Source organism: Bombina bombina, chromosome 2 (assembly GCF_027579735.1).
Source record: "Bombina bombina isolate aBomBom1 chromosome 2, aBomBom1.pri, whole genome shotgun sequence".
Taxonomy (NCBI): Eukaryota; Metazoa; Chordata; class Amphibia; order Anura; family Bombinatoridae; genus Bombina; species Bombina bombina.
In genome coordinates this window covers 1268580079-1268603451 of record NC_069500.1, presented here as the reverse complement: position 1 = coordinate 1268603451, position 23373 = coordinate 1268580079, and the positions used below count along the sequence as shown (strand labels likewise).

General features: G+C 41.3%; 1 protein-coding gene across 1 annotated transcript in view; it reads left to right on the top strand.

Moving 5' to 3' along the window:
- STIM2 (stromal interaction molecule 2) overlaps positions 1 to 23373 on the top strand; it is a gene marked incomplete in the record, with an annotated part of 440010 nt that overhangs the window by 378104 nt on the left and 38533 nt on the right. Inside the window, 1 exon segment of the mRNA XM_053704074.1 lies at positions 16348 to 16549. Within this exon segment, the coding sequence (XP_053560049.1) occupies positions 16348 to 16549 (202 nt within the window).

Below are 23373 nucleotides of genomic sequence, written 5' to 3'. Positions count from 1 at the left end.
GCGCTAAAATAGGCCCCTCCCACTCATACTACAACAGTGGAAAGCTGTTACTAGGCAAAAATAAAGCCAGCCATGTGGAAAAAACTAGGCCCCAATAAAGTTTTATCACCAAAGCATATATAAAAACGATTAAACATGCCTGCAAACTTTTTATATTACATTTTTATAAGGGTATTACCCCTGAGAGTAAGCATGATACCAGTCGCTATTAAATCACTGTATTCAGGCTTAACTTACATTAATCCGGTATCAGCAGCATTTTCTAGCATTTCCAATTCTAGAAAAAAATTGTAACTGCACATACCTCATAGCAGAGTAAACTGCATGCCATTTTCCTGCTGAAGTTACCTCTCTCCTCAGACATATGTGAGAACAGCAATGGATCTTAGTTACAACCTGCTAAGATCATAGAAAACTCAGGCAGATTCTTCTTCTATTTACTGCCTGAGATAAGATAGTACAACTCCGGTACCATTTAAAAATAACAAACTTTTGATTGAAGAAAAAAAACTAACTATTTTTCACCACTCTCTCTTACTACCTCCATGCTTGTAGAGAGTTGCAAGAGAATGACTGGATATGGCAGTTAGGGGAGGAGCTATATAACAGCTCTGCTGTGGGTGTCCTCTTGCAACTTCCTGTTGGGAATGAGAATATCCCACAAGTAATGGATGATCCGTGGACTGGATACACCTTACAAGAGAAACATAATTTATGCTTACCAGATAAATTCCTTTCCTTCCTGGCAGGGAGGGTCCACGACCCAGCCCATAATTTATTTTTTGTTGGGCTGCTCCCTTTTTATATTTCTACTGGCACCTTTATACCCTGATGTTTCTCCTACTTTTCCTTGTTCCCTCGGCAGAATGACTGGGGGATAGGAGAACTGGGAGGAATATTTAAAGGGACACTGAAGCCAATTTTTTTCTTTTGTGATTCAGATAGAACATGCAGTTTTAAGCAACTTTTTAATGTACTCCTATTATCAAATTTTCTTGATATCTTTATTTGAAAAGCAAGAATGTAAGTTTAGATGCCGGCCCATTTTTGTTGAACAACCTGGGTTGTCCTTGCTGATTGGACAGCACCAATAAACAAGTGCTGCCCATGGTCCTGAACCAAAAATTGGCTGGCTCCTTAGCTTAGATGCAATCTTTTTCAAATAAAGATAGCAAGAGAACAAAGAAAATTTGATAATAGGAATAAATTAGAAAGTTGCTTAAAATTGCATGCTCTATCTGAATCATGAAATAAAAAAATTGGGTTCATTTTCCCTTTAAGCCTTTGGTTAAGGGGTCTTTGCCTCCTCCTGGTGGCCAGGTGTTGTATTTCCCAAAAGTAAGGAATGAAGTCATGGACTCTCCCTGCCAGGAAGGAAAGTAATTTATCTGCTAAGCATAAATTATGTTTTCATATTCATAGTAGTGCTTACCATACTTTTAAAATAGAATTCTCCCTTGGAGCAGCACATAAGGTAGAATTTGTTAGGAGTTTTAGTCTTTACAGCAGCAAATAAAGTGGTAAATAACCTTCAAAATTAGAATCTGAAGGCTTCAAGATGTATATTTGCTTACGCTAATACTTCAGTATTTAAAGGGACACTGAACCAAAAAATATTCTTTCGTGAATCAGAGCGTGAAATTTAAGCAGCTTTCTAATTTACTCCTATTATAACATTTTCTTCATTCTCGTGGTATCTTTATTTGAAATGCAAGAATGTAAGTTTAGATGCCGGCCCATTTTTGGTGAAAAACCTGGGTTGTCCTTGCTGATTGGTGAATACATTCATCCACCAATAAAAATGTGCTGTCCAGAGTTATGAATAAAAAAAGCTTAGATTCCTTCTTTTTCAAATAAAGATAGCAAGAGAACGAAGAAAAAATAATATTAGGAGTAATTTAGAAAGTTGCTTAAAATTGCATGCTTTATCTGAATCACGAAAGAAAAAAATTGGGTTCAGTGTCCCTTTAAGTCAACAACAATACTCCAAATACAGCAGTCTCATAAATATATTTTGATTTATAAATTTACAGCTTGCATCCTCCATTTTTCTTGTTGTTTTTTTTATCTTTGTACCTTTTCAGTTCTTGCTTCAGTAAAGTGGAAGTTTGTGTGTTTTTTTGTTTGTTTTTGTTTCTGTTCTGTCCCTCTTTTTAGAGAGACCAGGAAGCCTTTGAAAAACGTTCATTTTGCAGTGAATTAGAGAAAATAAAATGTTCTTTATTTTAGTAAGAGGCTTGATCAACCTAATAATCTTGACACGTTATATTCTTTTACAAAATAAGTGTACATTCCTAAGAAGTAAAACCGTTTACTATATCCAAATGTATAAATATATATAGTTTACCAATCGGGGAAAAAGTAACTCATTAAATATTGGTGAAAAGACATTGCTCTTCAATTTCTTAGTTTGTGACTTGCAAAAACAGCAATCTTTGCATGTGTTGGGTTCTGGAAGAATATACAGCCATTTCTTTAAAGAAATTAACTTTAAGGAATCTGTTGATAGTAGGTTGGGGACAGATGTCCTTTAAAAGATTTTGTAACTGACACTTCCTCTTGCAACTAGCACTGTAAAAGACAGCACAAGAACCAGCTGCTCTTTACTATAGACTTCTTATGATTTGCATTCCCTGTAAGAGCCCCAGTTCAGCTCCAAAACATTTAGTTTTGAGCTTGAGATTTAAAAATAAATGCATTGGTGTTGATTATATTGGTCAACCATGTTCTGAAATCCTCACATAACAAGCAGTAAATGTAATTCTCCAATGATTTTGTTTTATTATTGTAAACATTTTTGTCTGTTTAGAGCTATAACTTGTATTTGTTTACTGTATTGAATTAAATCTAAACAATTTTATTATTTGTATTCACATTTTTTAATTACTTTGTTTAAATGTAAGAGCTTTTGTGGAAATGTATTTATTTTTTGAGGGAGGATGTGGATACCAGACTCTAAAAGATATGTTGAAGAATTGTGGAATTTTCCTAGACCAGTTCTCTTTGATACTAGAGACACCTACTGTTCAAGCTAAGTAACTTGTGGAATTATTAAATAAAATGCTTTATATGAACAAACTAATAAGACAGGACATGAGTGTCGACATATAGACAGATGGAGTATTATTTCTCTTGTTAAGTGTATCCAGTCCACGGATCATCCATTACTTGTGGGATATTCTCCTTCCCAACAGGAAGTTGCAAGAGGATCACCCACAGCAGAGCTGCTATATAGCTCCTCCCCTCACTGCCATATCCAGTCATTTTTCTTGCAACTCTCAACTAAGATGGAGGTCGTAAGAGGACTGTGGTGTTTTATACTTAGTTTATTTCTTCAATCAAAAGTTTGTTATTTTTAAATGGTACCGGAGTGTACTGTTTATCTCAGGCAGTATTTAGAAGAAGAATCTGCCTGCGTTTTCTATGATCTTAGCAGAAGTAACTAAGATCCTTTGCTGTTCTCACATATTCTGAGGAGTGAGGTAACTTCAGAGGGGGAATAGCGTGCAGGTTTTCCTGCAATAAGGTATGTGCAGTTAAAATATTTTTCTATTGATGGAATTTGCTAGAAAATGCTGCTGATACCGAAGTAATGTAAGTAAAGCCTTAAATGCAGTGATTGCGACTGGTATCAGGCTTATTAATAGATACATACTCTTATAAAAGTGTATTTTAAAACGTTTGCCGACTAACTCTCCCCACGTGTCAGACCCTTCGCCTCCCGCTCAGGGGACGCACGCTAATATGGCGCCAATTACATCAGGGACGCCCATAGCGATTACCTTGCAGGACATGGCTGCAATCATGAATAATACCCTGTCAGAGGTATTATCTAGATTGCCTGAATTAAGAGGCAAGCGCGATAGCTCTGGGGTTAGGAGAGATACAGAGCGCGCAAATGCTGTTAGAGCCATGTCTGATACTGCGTCACAGTATGCAGAACATGAGGACGGAGAGCTTCAGTCTGTGGGTGACATCTCTGACTCTGGGAAACCTGATTCAGAGATTTCTAATTTTAAATTTAAGCTTGAGAACCTCCGTGTATTGCTTGGGGAGGTATTAGCTGCTCTGAATGACTGTAACACAGTTGCAATTCCAGAGAAATTGTGTAGGCTGGATAGATACTATGCGGTGCCGGTGTGTACTGACGTTTTTCCTATACCTAAAAGGCTTACAGAAATTATTAGCAAGGAGTGGGATAGACCCGGTGTGCCCTTTTCCCCACCTCCTATATTTAGAAAAATGTTTCCAATAGACGCCACTACACGGGACTTATGGCAGACGGTGCCTAAGGTGGAGGGAGCAGTTTCTACTTTAGCAAAGCGTACCACTATCCCGGTTGAGGACAGTTGTGCTTTTTCAGATCCAATGGATAAAAAATTGGAGGGTTACCTTAAGAAAATGTTTATTCAACAAGGTTTTATTTTACAGCCCCTTGCATGCATTGCGCCTGTCACTGCTGCGGCGGCATTCTGGTTTGAGGCCCTGGAAGAGGCCATCCAGACAGCTCCATTGAATGAAATTATTGACAAGCTTAGAATGCTTAAGCTAGCTAACTCATTTGTTTCTGATGCCATTGTTTATTTGACTAAACTAACGGCTAAGAATTCCGGATTCGCCATCCAGACGCATAGGGCACTATGGCTTAAATCCTGGTCAGCTGACGTGACTTCAAAGTCTAAATTACTCAACATTCCTTTCAAGGGGCAGACCTTATTCGGGCCTGGCTTGAAGGAAATTATTGCTGACATTACTGGAGGCAAGGGTCATACCCTTCCTCAGGACAGGGCCAAATCAAAGGCCAAACAGTCTAATTTTCGTGCCTTTCGAAATTTCAAGGCAGGAGCAGCATCAACTTCCTCCGCTTCAAAACAAGAGGGAACGGTTGCTCATTCCAGACAGGCCTGGAAACCTAACCAGTCCTGGAAACCTAACCAGTCCTGGAACAAGGGCAAGCAGGCCAGGAAGCCTGCTGCTGCCCCCAAGACAGCATGAAGGAACGGCCCCCTATCCGGAAACGGATCTAGTGGGGGGCAGACTTTCTCTCTTCGCCCAGGCGTGGGCAAGAGATGTTCAGGATCCCTGGGCGTTGGAGATCAAATCTCAGGGATATCTTCTGGACTTCAAAGCTTCTCCTCCACAAGGGAGATTTCATCTTTCAAGATTATCATCAAACCAGATAAAGAAAGAGGCATTCCTAAGCTGTGTGCAAGACCTCCTAGTAATGGGAGTGATCCATCCAGTTCTGCGGACGGAACAAGGACAGGGATTTTATTCAAATCTGTTTGTGGTTCCCAAGAAAGAGGGAACCTTCAGACCAATCTTGGATCTAAAGATCTTAAACAAATTCCTCAGAGTTCCATCATTCAAAATGGAAACTATTCGGACCATCCTACCCATGATCCAAGAGGGTCAGTACATGACCACAGTGGACTTAAAGGATGCCTACCTTCACATACCGATTCACAAAGATCATCATCGGTTCCTAAGGTTTGCCTTTCTAGACGGGCATTACCAATTTGTAGCTCTTCCCTTCGGGTTGGCCACTGCCCCGAGAATTTTTACAAAGGTTCTGGGCTCACTTCTGGCGGTTCTAAGACCGCGAGGCATAGCGGTGGCTCCGTATCTAGACGACATCCTGATACAGGCGTCAGGCTTTCAAATTGCCAAGTCTCATACAGAGATAGTTCTGGCATTTCTGAGGTCGCATGGGTGGAAAGTGAACGTGGAAAAGAGTTCTCTATCACCACTCACAAGAGTCTCCTTCCTAGGGACTCTTATAGATTCTGTAGAGATGAAAATTTACCTGACGGAGTCCAGGTTATCAAAACTTCTAAATGCTTGCCGTGTCCTTCATTCCATTCCACGCCCGTCAGTGGCTCAGTGCATGGAAGTAATCGGCTTAATGGTAGCGGCAATGGACATAGTGCCATTTGCGCGCCTGCATCTCAGACCGCTGCAATTATGCATGCTAAGTCAGTGGAATGGGGATTACTCAGATGTGTCCCCTCTACTAAATCTGGATCAAGAGACCAGAGATTCTCTTCTCTGGTGGCTTTCTCGGGTCCATCTGTCCAAGGGTATGACCTTTCGCAGGCCAGATTGGACGATTGTAACAACAGATGCCAGCCTTCTAGGGTGGGGCGCAGTCTGGAACTCCCTGAAGGCTCAGGGATCGTGGACTCAGGAGGAGAAACTCCTCCCAATAAATATTCTGGAGTTAAGAGCAATATTCAATGCTCTTCTAGCTTGGCCTCAGTTAGCAACACTGAGGTTCATCAGATTTCAGTCGGACAACATCACGACTGTGGCTTACATCAACCATCAAGGGAGAACCAGGAGTTCCCTAGCGATGTTAGAAGTCTCAAAGATAATTCGCTGGGCAGAGTCTCGCTCTTGCCACCTGTCAGCGATCCACATCCCAGGCGTAGAGAACTGGGAGGCGGATTTTCTAAGTCGTCAGACTTTTCATCCGGGGGAGTGGGAACTCCATCCGGAGGTGTTTGCTCAACTGGTCCATCGTTGGGGCAAACCAGAACTGGATCTCATGGCGTCTCGCCAGAACGCCAAGCTTCCTTGTTACGGATCCAGGTCCAGGGACCCGGGAGCAACGCTGATAGATGCTCTAGCAGCTCCTTGGTTCTTCAACCTGGCCTATGTGTTTCCACCATTTCCTCTGCTCCCTCGACTGATTGCCAAAATCAAACAGGAGAGAGCATCGGTGATTCTGATAGCGCCTGCGTGGCCACGCAGGACCTGGTATGCAGACCTAGTGGACATGTCATCTCTTCCACCATGGACTCTGCCTCTGAGGCAGGACCTTCTAATACAAGGTCCTTTCAATCATCCAAATCTAATTTCTCTGAGACTGACTGCATGGAGATTGAACACTTGATTCTATCAAGGCGTGGCTTCTCCGAGTCAGTCATTGATACCTTAATACAGGCTCGGAAGCCTGTCACCAGGAAAATCTACCATAAGATATGGCGTAAATATCTTTATTGGTGTGAATCCAAGAGTTACTCATGGAGTAAGGTTAGGATTCCTAGGATATTGTCCTTTCTCCAAGAGGGTTTGGACAAAGGCTTATCAGCTAGTTATTTAAAAGGACAGATCTCTGCTCTGTCTATTCTTTTGCTCAAGCGTCTGGCAGAAGTTCCAGACGTCCAGGCATTTTGTCAGGCTTTGGTTAGGATTAAGCCTGTGTTTAAAACTGTTGCTCCCCGTGGAGCTTAAACTTGGTTCTTAAAGTTCTTCAGGGAGTTCCGTTTGAACCCCTTCATTCCATTGATATTAAACTTTTATCTTGGAAAGTTCTGTTTTTGATGGCTATTTCCTCGGCTCGAAGAGTCTCTGAGTTATCTGCCTTACATTGTGATTCTCCTTATCTGATCTTTCATTCAGACAAGGTAGTTCTGCGTACCAAACCTGGGTTTTTACCTAAGGTGGTTTCTAACAGGAATATCAATCAAGAGATTGTTGTTCCATCATTGTGTCCTAATCCTTCAAAGAAGGAACGTCTTTTGCATAATCTGGACGTAGTCCGTGCCTTGAAGTTTTACTTACAGGCTACTAAAGATTTTCGTCAAACATCTGCCCTGTTTGTCTATTACTCTGGACAGAGGAGAGGTCAAAAAGCTTCGGCAACCTCTCTCTCCTTTTGGCTTCGGAGCATAATACGCTTAGCCTATGAGACTGCTGGACAGCAGCCCCCTGAAAGGATTACAGCTCATTCTACTAGAGCTGTGGCTTCCACCTGGGCCTTTAAAAATGAGGCCTCTGTTGAACAGATTTGCAAGGCTGCGACTTGGTCTTCGCTTCACACCTTTTCAAAATTTTACAAATTTGACACTTTTGCTTCTTCAGAGGCTGTTTTTGGGAGAAAGGTTCTACAGGCAGTGGTTCCTTCCGTTTAAGTTCCTGCCTTGTCCTTCCCATCATCCGTGTACTTTAGCTTTGGTATTGGTATCCCACAAGTAATGGATGATCCGTGGACTGGATACACTTAACAAGAGAAAACATAATTTATGCTTACCTGATAAATTGTTTTCTCTTGTAGTGTATCCAGTCCACGGCCCGCCCTGTCCTTTTAAGGCAGGTCTAAATTTTAATTAAACTACAGTCACCACTGCACCCTATGGTTTCTCCTTTCTCGTCTTGTTTCGGTCGAATGACTGGATATGGCAGTGAGGGGAGGAGCTATATAGCTGCTCTGCTGTGGGTGATCCTCTTGCAACTTCCTGTTGGGAAGGAGAATATCCCACAAGTAATGGATGATCCGTGGACTGGATACACTACAAGAGAAATAAATTTATCAGGTAAGCATAAATTATGTTTTTTTATTTTTATATATATATATATATATATATGTGTGTGTGTGTGTATGTATATATATATATATATATATATATATATATGTGCTACTGCCGGCAATATGTATAAGTGAAGCTGCTGAGTGTACAGGATATGTGTAGTTGGGAAGCCCTCGCTTTCAACTTCACAAAAAGAAATGGAAGAACAGAAGTAATTGTACTCTACACAGCGCTACACCCACTGGAATCAAATTTACAAATATGCTCCGGATTGTAAATGCAAATATAGCTAAAATGGCTATGAAAGTAAAAAATAGTGTAATGTGCAGGTACCAGACAAAATGATTATGTATACATCTTATACAAAGTATTATGCTGTGTGTAGTTATATCACAACCTTGCCAAAAAAATTAATCGATACAGATAATGGCTCTGACTCAGTTTGAGAAATATAAATCGAATGTCATAACATCTCAAACCAAACAATACTTACGGTAGAAATGAAAAATTTTCTGACAGAGGTCAGAAAGTTAAAGCTCTTATCTACTTGCCGAGCTCTTCATTCCATTCCTCGGCCATCAGTGGCTCAGTGTATGGAGGTAATCGGACTCATGGTAGCGGCAATGGACATAGTTCCTTTTGCCCGTCTACACCTCAGACCACTGCAACTATGCATGCTCAAACAGTGGAATGGGGATTATGCAGACTTATCTCCTCAAATGCAACTGGACCAGGAGACCAGAGATTATCTTCTCTGGTAGTTGTCTCAGGACCACCTGTCTCAGGGAATGTGCTTCCCCAGGCCAGAGTGGCTCATTGTAACGACAGATGCCAGCCTGTTAGGCTGGGGCGCAGTCTGGAACTCCCTGAAAGCACAGGGCTTATGGTCTCGGGAGGAAGCTCTCCTCCCGATAAACATTTTAGAACTGAGAGCGATTTTCAATGCGCTTCTGGCGTGGCTCAGCTTGCTGCGGCCAAATTCATCAGGTTTCAGTAGGACAACATCACGACTGTAGCTTATATCAATCATCAGGGAGGTACAAGGAGTTCTCTAGCAATGATGGAGGTAACCAAAATAATTCGGTGGGCAGAGGATCACTCTTGCCATCTCTCAGCAATCCACATCCCAGGAGTAGAGAACTGGGAGGCGGATTTTCGAAGTCGTCAGACTCTTCATCCGGGGGAGTGGGAACTCCATCCGGAGGTATTCGCCCAGCTGATTCAGCTATGGGGCACTCCAGAATTGGATCTGATGGCATCTCGTCAGAATGCCAAACTTCCTCGTTACGGGTCCAGGTCCCGGGATCCCAAGGCGGTAGTGATAGATGCTCTAGCAGTGCCTTGGTCCTTCAATCTGGCTTATGTATTTCCACCGTTTCCTCTCCTTCCACGTCTGGTTGCCAGAATCAAGCAGGAGAGAGTTTCGGTAATTCTGATAACTCCTGCGTGGCCACGCAGGACTTCGTATGCAGACCTAGTGGACATGTCCTCGGTTCCACCGTGGACTCTGCCAATGAGGCGGGACCTTCTAATTCAAGTCCCGTTCACGCATCCAAATCTAATTTCTGACTGCTTGGAGATTGAACGCATGGTTTTATCAAAGCGTGGTTTCTCTGAATCGGTCATTGATACCCTGATTCAGGCTAGAAAGCCTGTCACCAGGAAGATCTATCATAAGATTTGGCGCAAATATCTTTATTGGTGTGAATCCAAAGGTTACTCATGGAGTAAGATTAGGATTCCTAGAATATTGTCTTTTCTCCAAGATGGTTTGGAGAAGGGATTATCTGCTAGTTCTCTTAAGGGTCAAATATCTATTCTACTTCACAAACATCTGGCAGATGTCCCAGACGTTAAAGCATTTAGTCAGGCTTTGGTCAGAATCAAGCCTGTATTTAAACCTATTACTCCGCCATGGAGCCTAAACTTAGTTCTTAATGTTCTTCAAGGGGTTCCTTTTGAACCTATGCATTCCATAGATATTAAGCCTTTATCTTGGAAAGTTTTGTTTTTAGGAGCTATCTCTTCGGCTCGAAGAGTTTCTGAGCTATCTGCTTTACAATGTGATTCCCCTTACCTTGTTTTCCATGCAGATAAGGTGGTTTTACGTACCAAACCTGGGTTTCTTCCTAAGGTCGTTTCTAATAAGAATATCAATCAAGAGATTGTGGTTCCTTCTTTGTGTCCTAATCCTTCACCTAAGAAGGAATGTCTGTTACACAATCTTGATGTGGTTCGTGCTTTAAAATTCTACTTACAAGCAACTAAAGATTTTCGTCAAACATCTTCTTTGTTTGTTGCTTATTCTGGTAAGCGGAGAGGTCAAAGGGCTACGGCTACCTCTTTCCTTTTGGCTGAAAAGCATCATCCGTTTAGCCTATGAGACTGCTGGACGGCAGCCTCTTGAAAGGATTACTGCTAATTCTACTAGAGCTGTGGCTTCCACATGGGCTTTTAAAAATGAGGCTTCTGTTGAACAGATTTGTAAGGCGGCGACTTGGTCTTCGCTTCATACTTTTTCCAAATTTTACAAATTCGATACTTTTGCTTCTTCGGAGGCTATTTTTGGGAGGTTCCACAAGCAGTGGTGCCTTCCGTTTAAGGTCCCTGTCTTGTCCCTCCCTTCATCCGTGTCCTAAAGCTTTGGTATTGGTATCCCACAAGTAAGGATGAATCCGTAGACTTGATACATCTTACAAGAGAAAACATAATTTATGCTTACCTGATAAATTTATTTCTCTTGTTAAGTGTATCCAGTCCACGGATCATCCATTACTTGTGGGATATATTCCCTTCCCAACAGGAAGTTGCAAGAGGATCACCCACAGCAGAGCTGCTATATAGCTCCTCCCCTCACATGTCATATCCAGTCATTCTCTTGCAACCCTCAACATAGATGGAGGTCGTGAGAGGACTGTGGTGTTTTATACTTAGTTTATTTCTTCAATCAAAAGTTTGTTATTTTTAAATGGCACCGGAGTGTGCTGTTTTTTTCTCAGGCAGTATTTGGAAGAAGAATCTGCCTGCGTTTTCTATGATCTTAGCAGAAGTAACTAAGATCCACTTGCTGTTCTCACACATTCTGAGGAGTGAGGTACCTTCAGAGAGGGAATGGTGTGCAGGTTTTCCTGCAACTAAGGTATGTGCAGTAAAATATTTTTCTAAGGAATGGAATTGACTAAGAAAATGCTGCTGATACCGAAGTAATGTAAGTAAAGCCTTAAATGCAGTGAAAGCGACTGGTATCAGGCTTATTAATAGAGATATATACTCTTTAAAAAATGTGTTTTAAAACGTTTGCTGGCATGTTTAATCGTTTAACGTACATTTGGTGATAAAACTTATTGGGGCATAATTTTTCCACATGGCTGGCTTAATTTCTGCATAGGAACAGTTAACTGAGGCTTCCCACTGTTGTAATATGAGTGGGAGGGGCCTATTTTAGCGCTTTTTTTGTGCAGTAAAAATTCAGACTCAGACTTCCTGCTTCTTCCTGCATGATCCAGGACTTCTCTAGAGGGCTCAAAAGGCTTCAAAAGTCATATTGAGGGAGGTAATCAGTCACAGCAGAGCTGTGACAGTGTGTTTGACTGTTTTAAAAAACATTTTTCTCTATTGTTTATCCGTTTTGGGTATTAAGGGGTTAATCATCCATTTGCAAGTGGGTGCAATGCTCTGCTAACTTAATACATTTACTGTGAAAATTTGGTTGGTATAACTGCTTTGGTTCATTGTTATTTCAACTTGAGACAGGTTTTGTGATTCTTAAAGGCGCAGTAGCGTTTTTTATAGTGCTTGTAAACTTATTGTGAAGTGTTTTTCAAGCTTGCCAGTCTTATTGCTAGTCTGTTTAAACATGTCTGACATAGATGAATCTACTTGTTCATTATGTTTGAAAGCCAGTGTGGAGCCCCATAGGATTAAGCCTGTGTTTAAAACTGTTGCTCCTCTGTGGAGCTTAAACTTGGTTCTTAAAGTTCTTCAAGGAGTTCCGTTTGAACCCCTTCATTCCATTGATATTAAACTTTTATCTTGGAAAGTTCTGTTTTTGATGGCTATTTCCTCAGCTCGAAGAGTCTCTGAGTTATCTGCCTTACATTGTGATTCTCCTTATCTGATTTTCTATTCAGACAAGGTAGTTCTGCGTACTAAACCTGGGTTTTTACCTAAGCTGGTTTCTAACAGGAATATCAATCAAGAGATTGTTGTCCCATCATTATGCCCTAATCCTTCTTCAAAGAAGGAACGTCTTTTGCATAATCTGGACGTAGTCCGTGCCTTGAAGTTCTACTTACAGGCAACTAAAGATTTTCATCAAACATCTGCCCTGTTTGTCGTTTATTCTGGACAGAGGAGAGGTCAAAAAGCTTCGACAACCTCTCTCTCCTTTTGGCTTCGAAGCATAATACGCTTAGCCTATGAGACTGCTGGACAGCAGCCCCCTGAAAGGATTACAGCTCATTCTACTAGAGCTGTGGCTTCCACCTGGGCCTTTAAAAATGAGGCCTCTGTTGAACAGATTTGCAAGTCTGCGACTTGGTCTTCGCTTCACACTTTTTCAAAATTTTACAAATTTGACACTTTTGCTTCTTCGGAGGCTGTTTTTGGGGGAGAGGTTCTACAGGCAGTGGTTCCTTCCGTTTAAGTTCCTGACTTGTCCCTCCCATCATCCGTGTACTTAAGCTTTGGTATTGGTATCCCACAAGTAATGGATGATCCGTGGACTGGATACACTTAACAAGAGAAAACATAATTTATGCTTACCTGATAAATTTATTTCTCTTGTAGTGTATCCAGTCCACGGCCCGCCCTGTCTTTTTTAGGCAGATCTAAATTTTTAATTAAACTACAGTCACCACTGCACCCTATGGTTTCTCCTTTCTTGTCTTGTTTCGGTCGAATGACTGGATATGACATGTGAGGGGTGGAGCTATATAGCAGCTCTGCTGTGAGTGATCCTCTTGCAACTTCCTGTTGTGAAGGGAATATATCCCACAAGTAATGGATGATCCGTGGACTGGATACACTACAAGAGAAATAAATTTATCAGGTAAGCATAAATTATGTTTTCTCTTGTGATGTATCGAGTCCACGGCCCGCCCTGTTTTTTTTAAGACAGGCATATATATTTTTTTATTTTTAAACTTTCAGTCACCACTGCACCCTATCGTTTCTCCTTTTTCTTCCTAGCCTTCGGTCGAATGACTGGGGGGTGGAGTTAAGGGGGGAGCTATATAGGTAACTCTGCTGTGGGTGCTCTCTTTGCCACTTCCTGTAGGGGAGGAGAATATCCCACAAGTAAGGATGAATCCATGGACTCGATACATCACAAGAGAAATAAATTTATCAGGTAAGCATAAATTATGTTATCTGTGTGTGTGTGTGTGTGTGTGTGTGTGTATGTATGTATAGTCCAGCTCTACGGAATTTGGCGGCGCTATACAAATAAATGATAATGTGTCTGTGTGTGTGTATATGTGTATATATCCAGACGTGGACTCCTTGCTCAGTGTGCTTAGAGAAATACTGCTACACCTCACTGACGAGGCCCAATGAAGACCGAAACGATCGTCTGGGGTTGCTGTGTTCCTTGTTCAGAGAGGAATTGCCTGGTATTTCGGCGCTGTACTGACCGTAATAGGCGGGATCAGACTGATATACTACAGGAAAGTTCTACTCTGTGAAAAGCATTACTGGGCTAAAAGAAGTTGCACACAGGTGGTAAATCGCCAAAGAACAGGCTAACAATGGTATTGAGCTGGTTGTTCGTTCCTGTGAGTGCACTTCTCTCTGTGTGCGTGTGTGTATGTATGTATGTACAGTGTATGTATATGTGTGTGTATATATATATATATATATATATATATATATATATATATATATATTGTGTGTGTGTATATATATATGTGTGTGTTTATATATATATATATATATATATATATATATTGTGTGTATATATATATATATATATATATATATATATATATATACAAAACACGGAAGGGAACTGCACTCTCATACCGGACCGGGTACACATCCCATGACCCTGCAACATGCTCAGCCCTTCCCTTGTTTTCAGTTTGTTTGGATTTGAAAGCTTGCATTGTGTGGCTGTTTTAGGGTCTCAGGTATTGGAAAGGACCTTGACGTGGTACCTGAGCTTGTCCCATTTGGCCAGATGAGGTGACTAACCTTTCCATTTTTGCTTTTAAATCTTAGCTTAAATCTTAGCTTGTAAGTGAGTGCTAGGTTTTCTCTGTGTGTGTATATATATATATATATATAATCTGCGCTTAGGAATATAGTGCTACTACTTAGAAGAGAAGCCAAAACAATAACAATAAAAATGTTATAGCACTATAAAAGTATACGGATACTGAACTATTTGTATCTCCAAATATAATATATATACAATAATTATTAATATATATTAGTGTGTATATATATATATATATATATATATATATATATATATATATATATATATATATATATATATATATATATACAACCATATAGATGTAAATAGTTCCAATAATTGGCTTTCCCAACCAGTAAGCAGAAAACGTATTAATCAGGCTGTCCACAACAATGTTCAATTATTTCCATATGTGACAGTTCCCAAATAAGCCTGTAATCTCGGCTGCTTCGTCCAAAGTGGGAATATCCTCTTCAAAGAAAAAGATCCTCCCCCAAATGAGTACTGAAAAAGATAGAGGGTGGACAAGCGCACAAGAAGACACTCCTAGTGTAGATTGTTAAGGTGGATTAAATCACTATACAGAGCTGTAAAAAATGCACACTCAGGTGATTTGACCTCAATTCGTATGAGATATCAATAGGGCACTGGTATTAGAGTTGATCACCGGTCTCCTTGCAAGTCCTGCTTCAAACTTGTGTCCTCCTTTTAAAAGTCCACCGATCAAATTGCAGATAATGAAGATTTTCTGGGTTAATAACCCTGAGGATATATATGGGGACCAAATGGGATCGTATAAAATATTTTATTTAAACATATAAAAATATATAAAAATATGTGTATGCAGTCAGTATACAGCCATCATAAAAGAAACTCAGCTGAATTCATATAAGAACAATGATAACAATGATTACAATGATAAAATCGATAATATTGCAAGCAGCAGTGAAAACGATTCTCTTATGTGTCCAGTCTGTCACTTATTGCCCAACACTGGAACCGTTTTTCTTTTTGCTGCTAACCTTACATAAGATAAACACTGTGTAGAAACAGATGCAGGTAAATCACTCCACTTATAGCACTGTTATATGTGCAATCGTGTTACAGTAACCTGCTCTGCTTTTTTCACAGATAATGTATTGCGTGTGGTGGGGGGGGCGGGGCCTGCCGCATTCGAAACAGCTAATAGGTCTGAGGAAGGGGAGTGTGTCCCCGAAACGTCACACTTGATAATAAATATTTGATGAAAAGACTAGTGAGTGCCTTCCTTTACCTTCTATATTTACCTACTGGCACTAAAGAATTTTGAAAGTGAGAGTGCTCTCTATACATTATTTATATATATATATATATATATATATATATATATATATATGTGTGTGTGTTAATTTTTTTTTATAATATATTAAATATAATACGTTGGAATGCACATACATATTGAATGTGAAGAACCGAAAGTTCTCACTCAAACAATAAAAAGCTGCAGTTAATTTTGTCTTTACTGACTCAAATTGTAAACCAAGACAATTAATGCAAGCAGTGTGTGTTTTTCTGGGGGTGAGGGAAGCACATAGAGGTTTTGAATTTTTGTTTTGCAGCATTTACATTATTACTTTTACAGTGTGTAGAGAGAACCTTGGTTTGTGAGAGCTTTATTTATGATATTGATTGTACTCTCTGTATCACAGTACTTGCTATATAACAATGTGCCCTCATTAAAATGTTCTTTAACAATAAATATTTCAGTGGGGGTTCTGTAGTCAATATCTTTTAATTCAAATTCATATGTATTTTTTAAAAGCTACCATAAAGTATTTATGTTTTATTTTTTTAAAGGATCCATTATAAAAGCTCATGGGACATTGGCAAGAAGCAGCAGTATGTGTCGCCCACGACGTACTGTAATTCCAGCTTCGCCTCAGACTCCACATGTCCTGCAGTCACCTGATCCAGATATTCTATCTGTTTCAAGTTGTCCTGCTATTTACCGCACTGAAGAGGAAGAGGATGCCATCTATTTCATTGCAGAAAAGCAATGGTAAGAGAATGTGTTAAGCTATATTGCATTTATTTATAGGATTTTATTTGCATTTTGAATGTGTTTTACTGTTGGTGAATTAAACAATTATTCATTATTGAATATTTAAATTTGTTGTTCTAAAAGCTTTTTCTGCACCTTCTATAACCACTGTCTCACGAAACTACATAACTCTACTGTCCATGAAGATGATTCTAATTACTTTCATAAAGGTGGTGAGTCCATGAGCCATTTACTCTTGGGTAAATGCTTTTCCTGAGGCAAAGATTCCCAAATCTCCAAGAGCCCTTAAAACCTCTACCACCATACTAAAGCTAGTCTTCTCTTTGCTTTTGAAGGAGGAGGGTGAAGAATGATGGTGTTTCAGATGTTATTCAGAAAGAGGGGTCCTCAAATCCATTTGAGGCCCAGTTTTCCACTTAGAGAGCTACTGATGGAGGGAAGCTTTGGGAGTAAGGGGTAGTGGCACAATTACACCCAGTGGGAGGCAATCACAGGCCTGCCACAAGTGACCGGTCCATATCCTCCTCTTGTTGGATCATTGTTATACGTATGTAGAACCTCTGTCACGCATATAGTACTGGATTGGCTTTCTACTAAAATCAGTAATTTCTTGCAAGTGGAAAGGCCCCCACTTAACTTATAGGCTATAAGTAGGTACACTTGGAGTTATACAATATATTATATTGGGCTTTAGGAATTATTTATAGAATTCTACTCCCTATATGTATTTTTAGGGCGTGCCGGATCTTGTAGTGCGCTATTAATTGTTTGCTCTTACTAGTATTTGCACTTGTCAGGTTTTCATAAGTGCTCTGTCATTTTTAATCTTCGTGAGCATCAGGGCTGGCAGGTTAGCACGTCAGGTTGTCTACGCACCCACTTTGGTTCTTTATTTCTGTTGTGTGCTGCTTGCGTATATGCGTCAGCTTTTCTTTGTAATGACACAGTGAGTCCACAGATCATCTAATTACTATTGGGAATATCACTCCTGGCCAGCAGGAGTAAGCAAAGAGCACCACAGCAAATCTGTTAAATATCAACTCCCTTCCCTCCAACCACAGTCATTCTCTTTGCCTACGTTAAGAGCAAGGAGGTGGTGAAGTTTAGAAGTGTCTAGAAGAAGATTCTTCAATAAAGATTTTTTTTTTTTTTTTCAGCAGTGCAAGCTTTTCTCCTGGGGTGTAGCCGTAGTCCATGGCAGTCTCTTCAGTAGAGCAGTGGTGGCTTTTAAGCAATGGGAACTTGTGGGGTACAATCCTCACTGCGCCTCCCATTTAGTTAATTCTGCCCTAATATTGAAAGCCTGAGTAAGATTACTCAGTCTTTATTTTTTTTCCACAGGTCCATGTGAGGGAGCATGACTCTCAAACCTAGTGAGCTGCCCTGCTGCCTGGCAGAATTCATTGATGCAAGTGCTATTTTTTTTTTCTGAGCTGTATACAGGAAAAAGATGGCACTTTAATAATTATTTCAATGGGACAGCGTTTTTTTCCTCAGTGTAATCACGCTGACCGAGTGGTTAGTTCTGTTATGCCCACGATGGGAGGGGCTAGCTGAGGCGCTAAAGTTTTCTATTGTGAGCCTTTTCTTTTCACTTCCTGTACTACGGAGGGGAAAAATTTGGTTGCGGTTCCAGTTTCTCTTGTTAAGTGTAGTCAGTCCACGGGTCATCCATTACTTATTGAATATATCTCTTCCTAACAGGAAGCTGCAAGAGGATCACCCAAGCAGAGCTGCTATATAGCTCCTCCCCTCACATGTCATATTCAGTCATTCTCTTGCAGCCTAACTAAAGATAGGTCGCTGTGAGAGGTCTGTGGTGTTTTTTAACTTAGTTTATTTCTACAATCAAAAGTTTGTTATTTTAAATGGCACCGGAGTGTGCTGTTTATTCTCAGGCAGCATTAGAAGAAGAATCTGCCTGCGTTTTCTATGATCTTAGCAGACGTAACTAAGATCCACTGGCTGTTCTCATCTGAGGAGTGAGGTAACTTCAGAGAAGGGGAATAGCATGCAGGGCCCCCCTGCAAATGAGGTATGTGCAGTAATTATTTTTCTGAGGAATGGAATTGACTGAGAAAATACTGCTGATACCAATGTAAAGTAAGTTCAGCCTTAAATGCAGTGATAGCGACTGGTATTAGGCTGATGAGTGTGTGTACACTGAATGTATTTTTCTAAGGAATGGAATTGACTCTGAAAATACTGTTAATACTGAAATAATGTATGAGCCTTAACTGCAGTAAAAGCGACTGGTAGCAGGCTTATTAATAACAATTCATAACTTTTCAAATGTATGTTTAAAACGTTTACTGGCATGTTAATCGTTTTTTGTGAGGTACTTGGTGATAAAACTTATTGGGGCATGATTTTTACCACATGGCCATCTTTGTTTTCTGCATAGAAACAGTTTTCTGAGCTTCCCCACTGTTGTAATATGAGTGGGAGGGGCCTATTTTAGCGCTTTTTTGCGCAGTAAAAATTCAGTCACAATCTGTCTACTTCATCCTCCATGATCCAGATCGTCTCTAGAGAGCTCAGGGGTCTTCAAAATTCATTTTGAGGGAGGTAATCAGTCACAGCAGACCTGTGACAGTGTGTTTTGACTGTGAGAAAAACGTTAATTATTAAATTGTTATCCGTTTTTGGGTATTAAGGGGTTAATCATCCATTTGCTGGTGGGTGCAATCCTTTGCTAACTTAATACATTTACTGTGAAAAATTGGTTGCTATAACTATTTTGGTTCATTGTTATTTCAACTGTGACAGCTTTTTGTGCTTCTTAAAGGCACAGTAGCGTTTTTTTATATTGCTTGTAAATTTATTTAGAAAAGTATTTCCAAGCTTGCTAGTCTTATTGCTAGTCTGTTTAAACATGTCTGACACAGATGAATCTCTTTGTTCACTATGTTTAAAGGCCAATGTGGAACCCAATAGAAATTTGTGTACTAATTGCATTGATGCTACTTTAAATAAAAGTCAATCTTTACATGTAAAGAAATTATCACCAGACAACGAGGGGGAAGTTATGCCGACTAACTCTCCTCACGTGTCAGTACCTTCGCATCCCGCTCAGGAGGTGCGTGATTTTGTGGCGCCAAGTACATCAGGGAGGCCCTTACAAATCACTTTGCAAGACATGGCTACTGTTATGACAGAAGTATTATCTAAATTGCCAGAATTAAGAGGCAAGCGCGATAGCTCTGGGTTAAGGATAGAGCGCGCGGATGAGGTGAGAGCCATGTCAGATACTGCGTCACAGTTTGCAGAACGTGAAGACGGAGAGCTTCATTCTGTGGGTGACGGATCTGATCCAGGGAGACTGGATTCAGAGATTTATAATTTTAAATTTAAGCTTGAGAACCTCCGCATATTGCTAGGGGAGGTATTAGCGGCTCTGAATGATTGTAACACGGTTGCAATTCCAGAAAAATTATGTAGGTTGGATAGATACTATGCGGTACCGGTGTGTACTGACGTGTTTCCTATACCTAAAAGGCTTACAGAGATTATTAGCAAGGAGTGGGATAGACCTGGTGTGCCTTTTTCCCCTCCTCCCATATTTAGGAAAATGTTTCCTATAGACGCCACCACGCGAGACTTATGGCAGACGGTCCCTAAGGTGGAGGGAGCAGTTTCTACTTTAGCTAAGCGTACCACTATCCCGGTGGAGGATAGTTGTGCCTTTTCAGATCCAATGGATAAGAAATTAGAGGGTTACCTTAAGAAAATGTTTGTTCAACAAGGTTTTATCTTACAGCCCCTTGCATGCATTGCGCCTGTCACTGCTGCGGCGGCATTCTGGTTTGAGTCTCTGGAAGAGGCCATTCGCACAGCTCCATTGGATGAAATTATGAACAAGCTTAAAGCACTTAAGCTAGCTAACGCATTTGTTTCTGATGCCGTCGTACATTTAACCAAACTTACGGCTAAGAACTCCGGATTCGCCATCCAAGCGCGCAGAGCGCTATGGCTTTAATCCTGGTCAGCTGACGTGACTTCTAAATCTAAATTGCTTAATATTCCTTTCAAAGGGCAGACCTTATTCGGGCCCGGCTTGAAAGAAATTATAGCTGACATTACGGGAGGTAAGGGCCATGCTCTACCTCAGGACAAGGCCAAATCAAAGGCCAAACAGTCTAATTTTCGTGCCTTTCGTAACTTCAAGACAGGAGCAGCATCAACTTCCTCCGCTCCAAAACAGGAAGGAGCTGTTGCTCGTTACAGGCAGGGCTGGAAAGTTAACCAGTCCTGGAACAAGGGCAAGCAGGCCAAGAAACCTGCTGCTGCCCCCAAGACAGCATGAAGAGAGGGCCCCCTATCCGGAAATGGATCTAGTGGGGGGCAGACTTTCTCTCTTCGCCCAGGCTTGGGCAAGAGATGTCCAGGATCCCTGGGTGTTGGAGATCATATCTCAGGGATATGTCCTGGACTTCAAAACTTCTCCTCCACGAGGGAGATTTCATCTTTCAAGGTTATCAGCAAACCAAATAAAGAAAGAGGCGTTTCTACGCTGTGTACAAGACCTCTTACTAATGGGGGTGATCCACCCAGTTCCGCGGACGGAACACGGGCAGGGATTCTATTCAAATCTATTTGTGGTTCCCAAGAAAGAGGGAACCTTCAGACCAATCCTGGACTTAAAAATCCTAAACAAATTTCTAAGAGTTCCATCATTCAAAATGGAAACTATTCGAACCATCCTTCCCATGATCCAAGAGGGTCAGTACATGACCACAGTGGACTTAAAGGATGCCTACCTTCACATACCGATTCACAAGGATCATTATCGGTACCTAAGATTTGCTTTCCTAGACAGGCATTACCAGTTTGTAGCTCTTCCCTTCGGATTAGCTACGGCTCCAAGAATCTTTACAAAAGTTCTGGGCTCACTTCTGGCGGTACTAAGACCGCGAGGCATAGCGGTGACTCCGTACCTAGACGACATTCTGATACAAGCGTCAAGTTTTCAAACTGCCAAGTCTCATACAGAGATAGTTCTGGCATTTCTGAGGTCGCATGGGTGGAAGGTGAACGTGGAAAAGAGTTCTCTATTACCACTTACAAGAGTTCCCTTTCTAGGGACTCTTATAGATTCTGTAGAGATGAAAATTTACCTGACAGAGGCCAGGTTATTAAAACTTCTAAATGCTTGCCGTGTCCTTCATTCCATTCCACACCCGTCAGTAGCTCAGTGCATGGAAGTAATCGGCTTAATGGTAGCGGCAATGGACATAGTACCATTTGCGCGCCTGCATCTGACCGCTGAAATTGTGCATGCTAAGTCAGTGGAACGGGGATTACTCAGATTTGTCCCCCCTACTAAATCTGGATCAAGAGACCAGAGATTCTCTTCTATGGTGGCTTTCTCGGCCACATCTGTCCAAGGGGATGACCTTTCGCAGGCCAGATTGGACGATTGTAACAACAGACGCCAGCCTTCTAGGCTGGGGCGCAGTCTGGAACTCCCTGAAAGCTCAGGGATTATGGACTCAGGAGGAGAAACTCCTCCCAATAAATATTCTGGAATTAAAAGCAATATTCAATGCTCTCCTAGCTTGGCCTCAGTTAGCAACTCTGAGGTTCATCAGATTTCAGTCGGACAACATCACGACTGTGGCTTACATCAACCATCAAGGGGGAACCAGAAGTTCCCTAGCGATGTTGGAAGTCTCAAAGATAATTCACTGGGCAGAGTCTCACTCTTGCCACCTGTCAGCGATTTACATCCCAGGCGTGGAGAACTGGGAGGCGGATTTTCTAAGTCGCCAGACTTTTCATCCGGGGGAGTGGGAACTTCATTTGCTCAACTGATTCATCGTTGGGGCAAACCAGATCTGGATCTCATGCCAAGCTTCCTTGTTACGGATCCAGGTCCAGGGACCCGGGAGCGGTGCTGATAGATGCTCTGACAGCCCCTTGGGTCTTCAACATGGCTTATGTGTTTTCACAGTTTCCGATGCTTCCTCGTTTGATTGCCAAGATCAAACAGGAGAGAGCTTCAGTGATTCTGATAGCGCCTGCGTGGCCACGCAGGACCTGGTATGCAGACCTAGTGGACATGTCGTCCTGTCCACCGTGGTCTCTGCCTCTGAGACAGGACCTTCTAATTCAGGGTCCTTTCAACCATCCAAATCTAATTTCTCTGAGGCTGACTGCATGGAGATTGAACGCTTGATTCTATCAAAGCGTGGCTTCTCGGAGTCGGTTATCGATACCTTAATACAGGCTAGGAAGCCTGTTACCAGAAAAATTTACCATAAGATATGGCGTAAATATTTATATTGGTGCGAATCCAAGAGTTACTCATGGAGTAAGGTTAGGATTCCTAGGATATTGTCCTTTCTACAAGAGGGTTTAGAAAAGGGCTTTCTCCAACATAGGTGTGTCCGGTCCACGGCGTCATCCTTACTTGTGGGATATTCTCTTCCCCAACAGGAAATGGCAAAGAGCCCAGCAAAGCTGGTCACATGATCCCTCCTAGGCTCCGCCTACCCCAGTCATTCTCTTTGCCGTTGTACAGGCAACATCTCCACGGAGATGGCTTAGAGTTTTTTAGTGTTTAACTGTAGTTTTTCATTATTCAATCAAGAGTTTGTTATTTTCAAATAGTGCTGGTACGTACTATTTACTCAGAAACAGAAAAGAGATGAAGAATTCTGTTTGTATGAGGAAAATGATTTTAGCAACCGTAACTAAAATCCATGGCTGTTCCACACAGGACTGTTGAGAGCAATTAACTTCAGTTGGGGGAACAGAGTGCAGTCTCTTACTGCTTGAGGTATGACACATTCTAACAAGACGATGTAATGCTGGAAGCT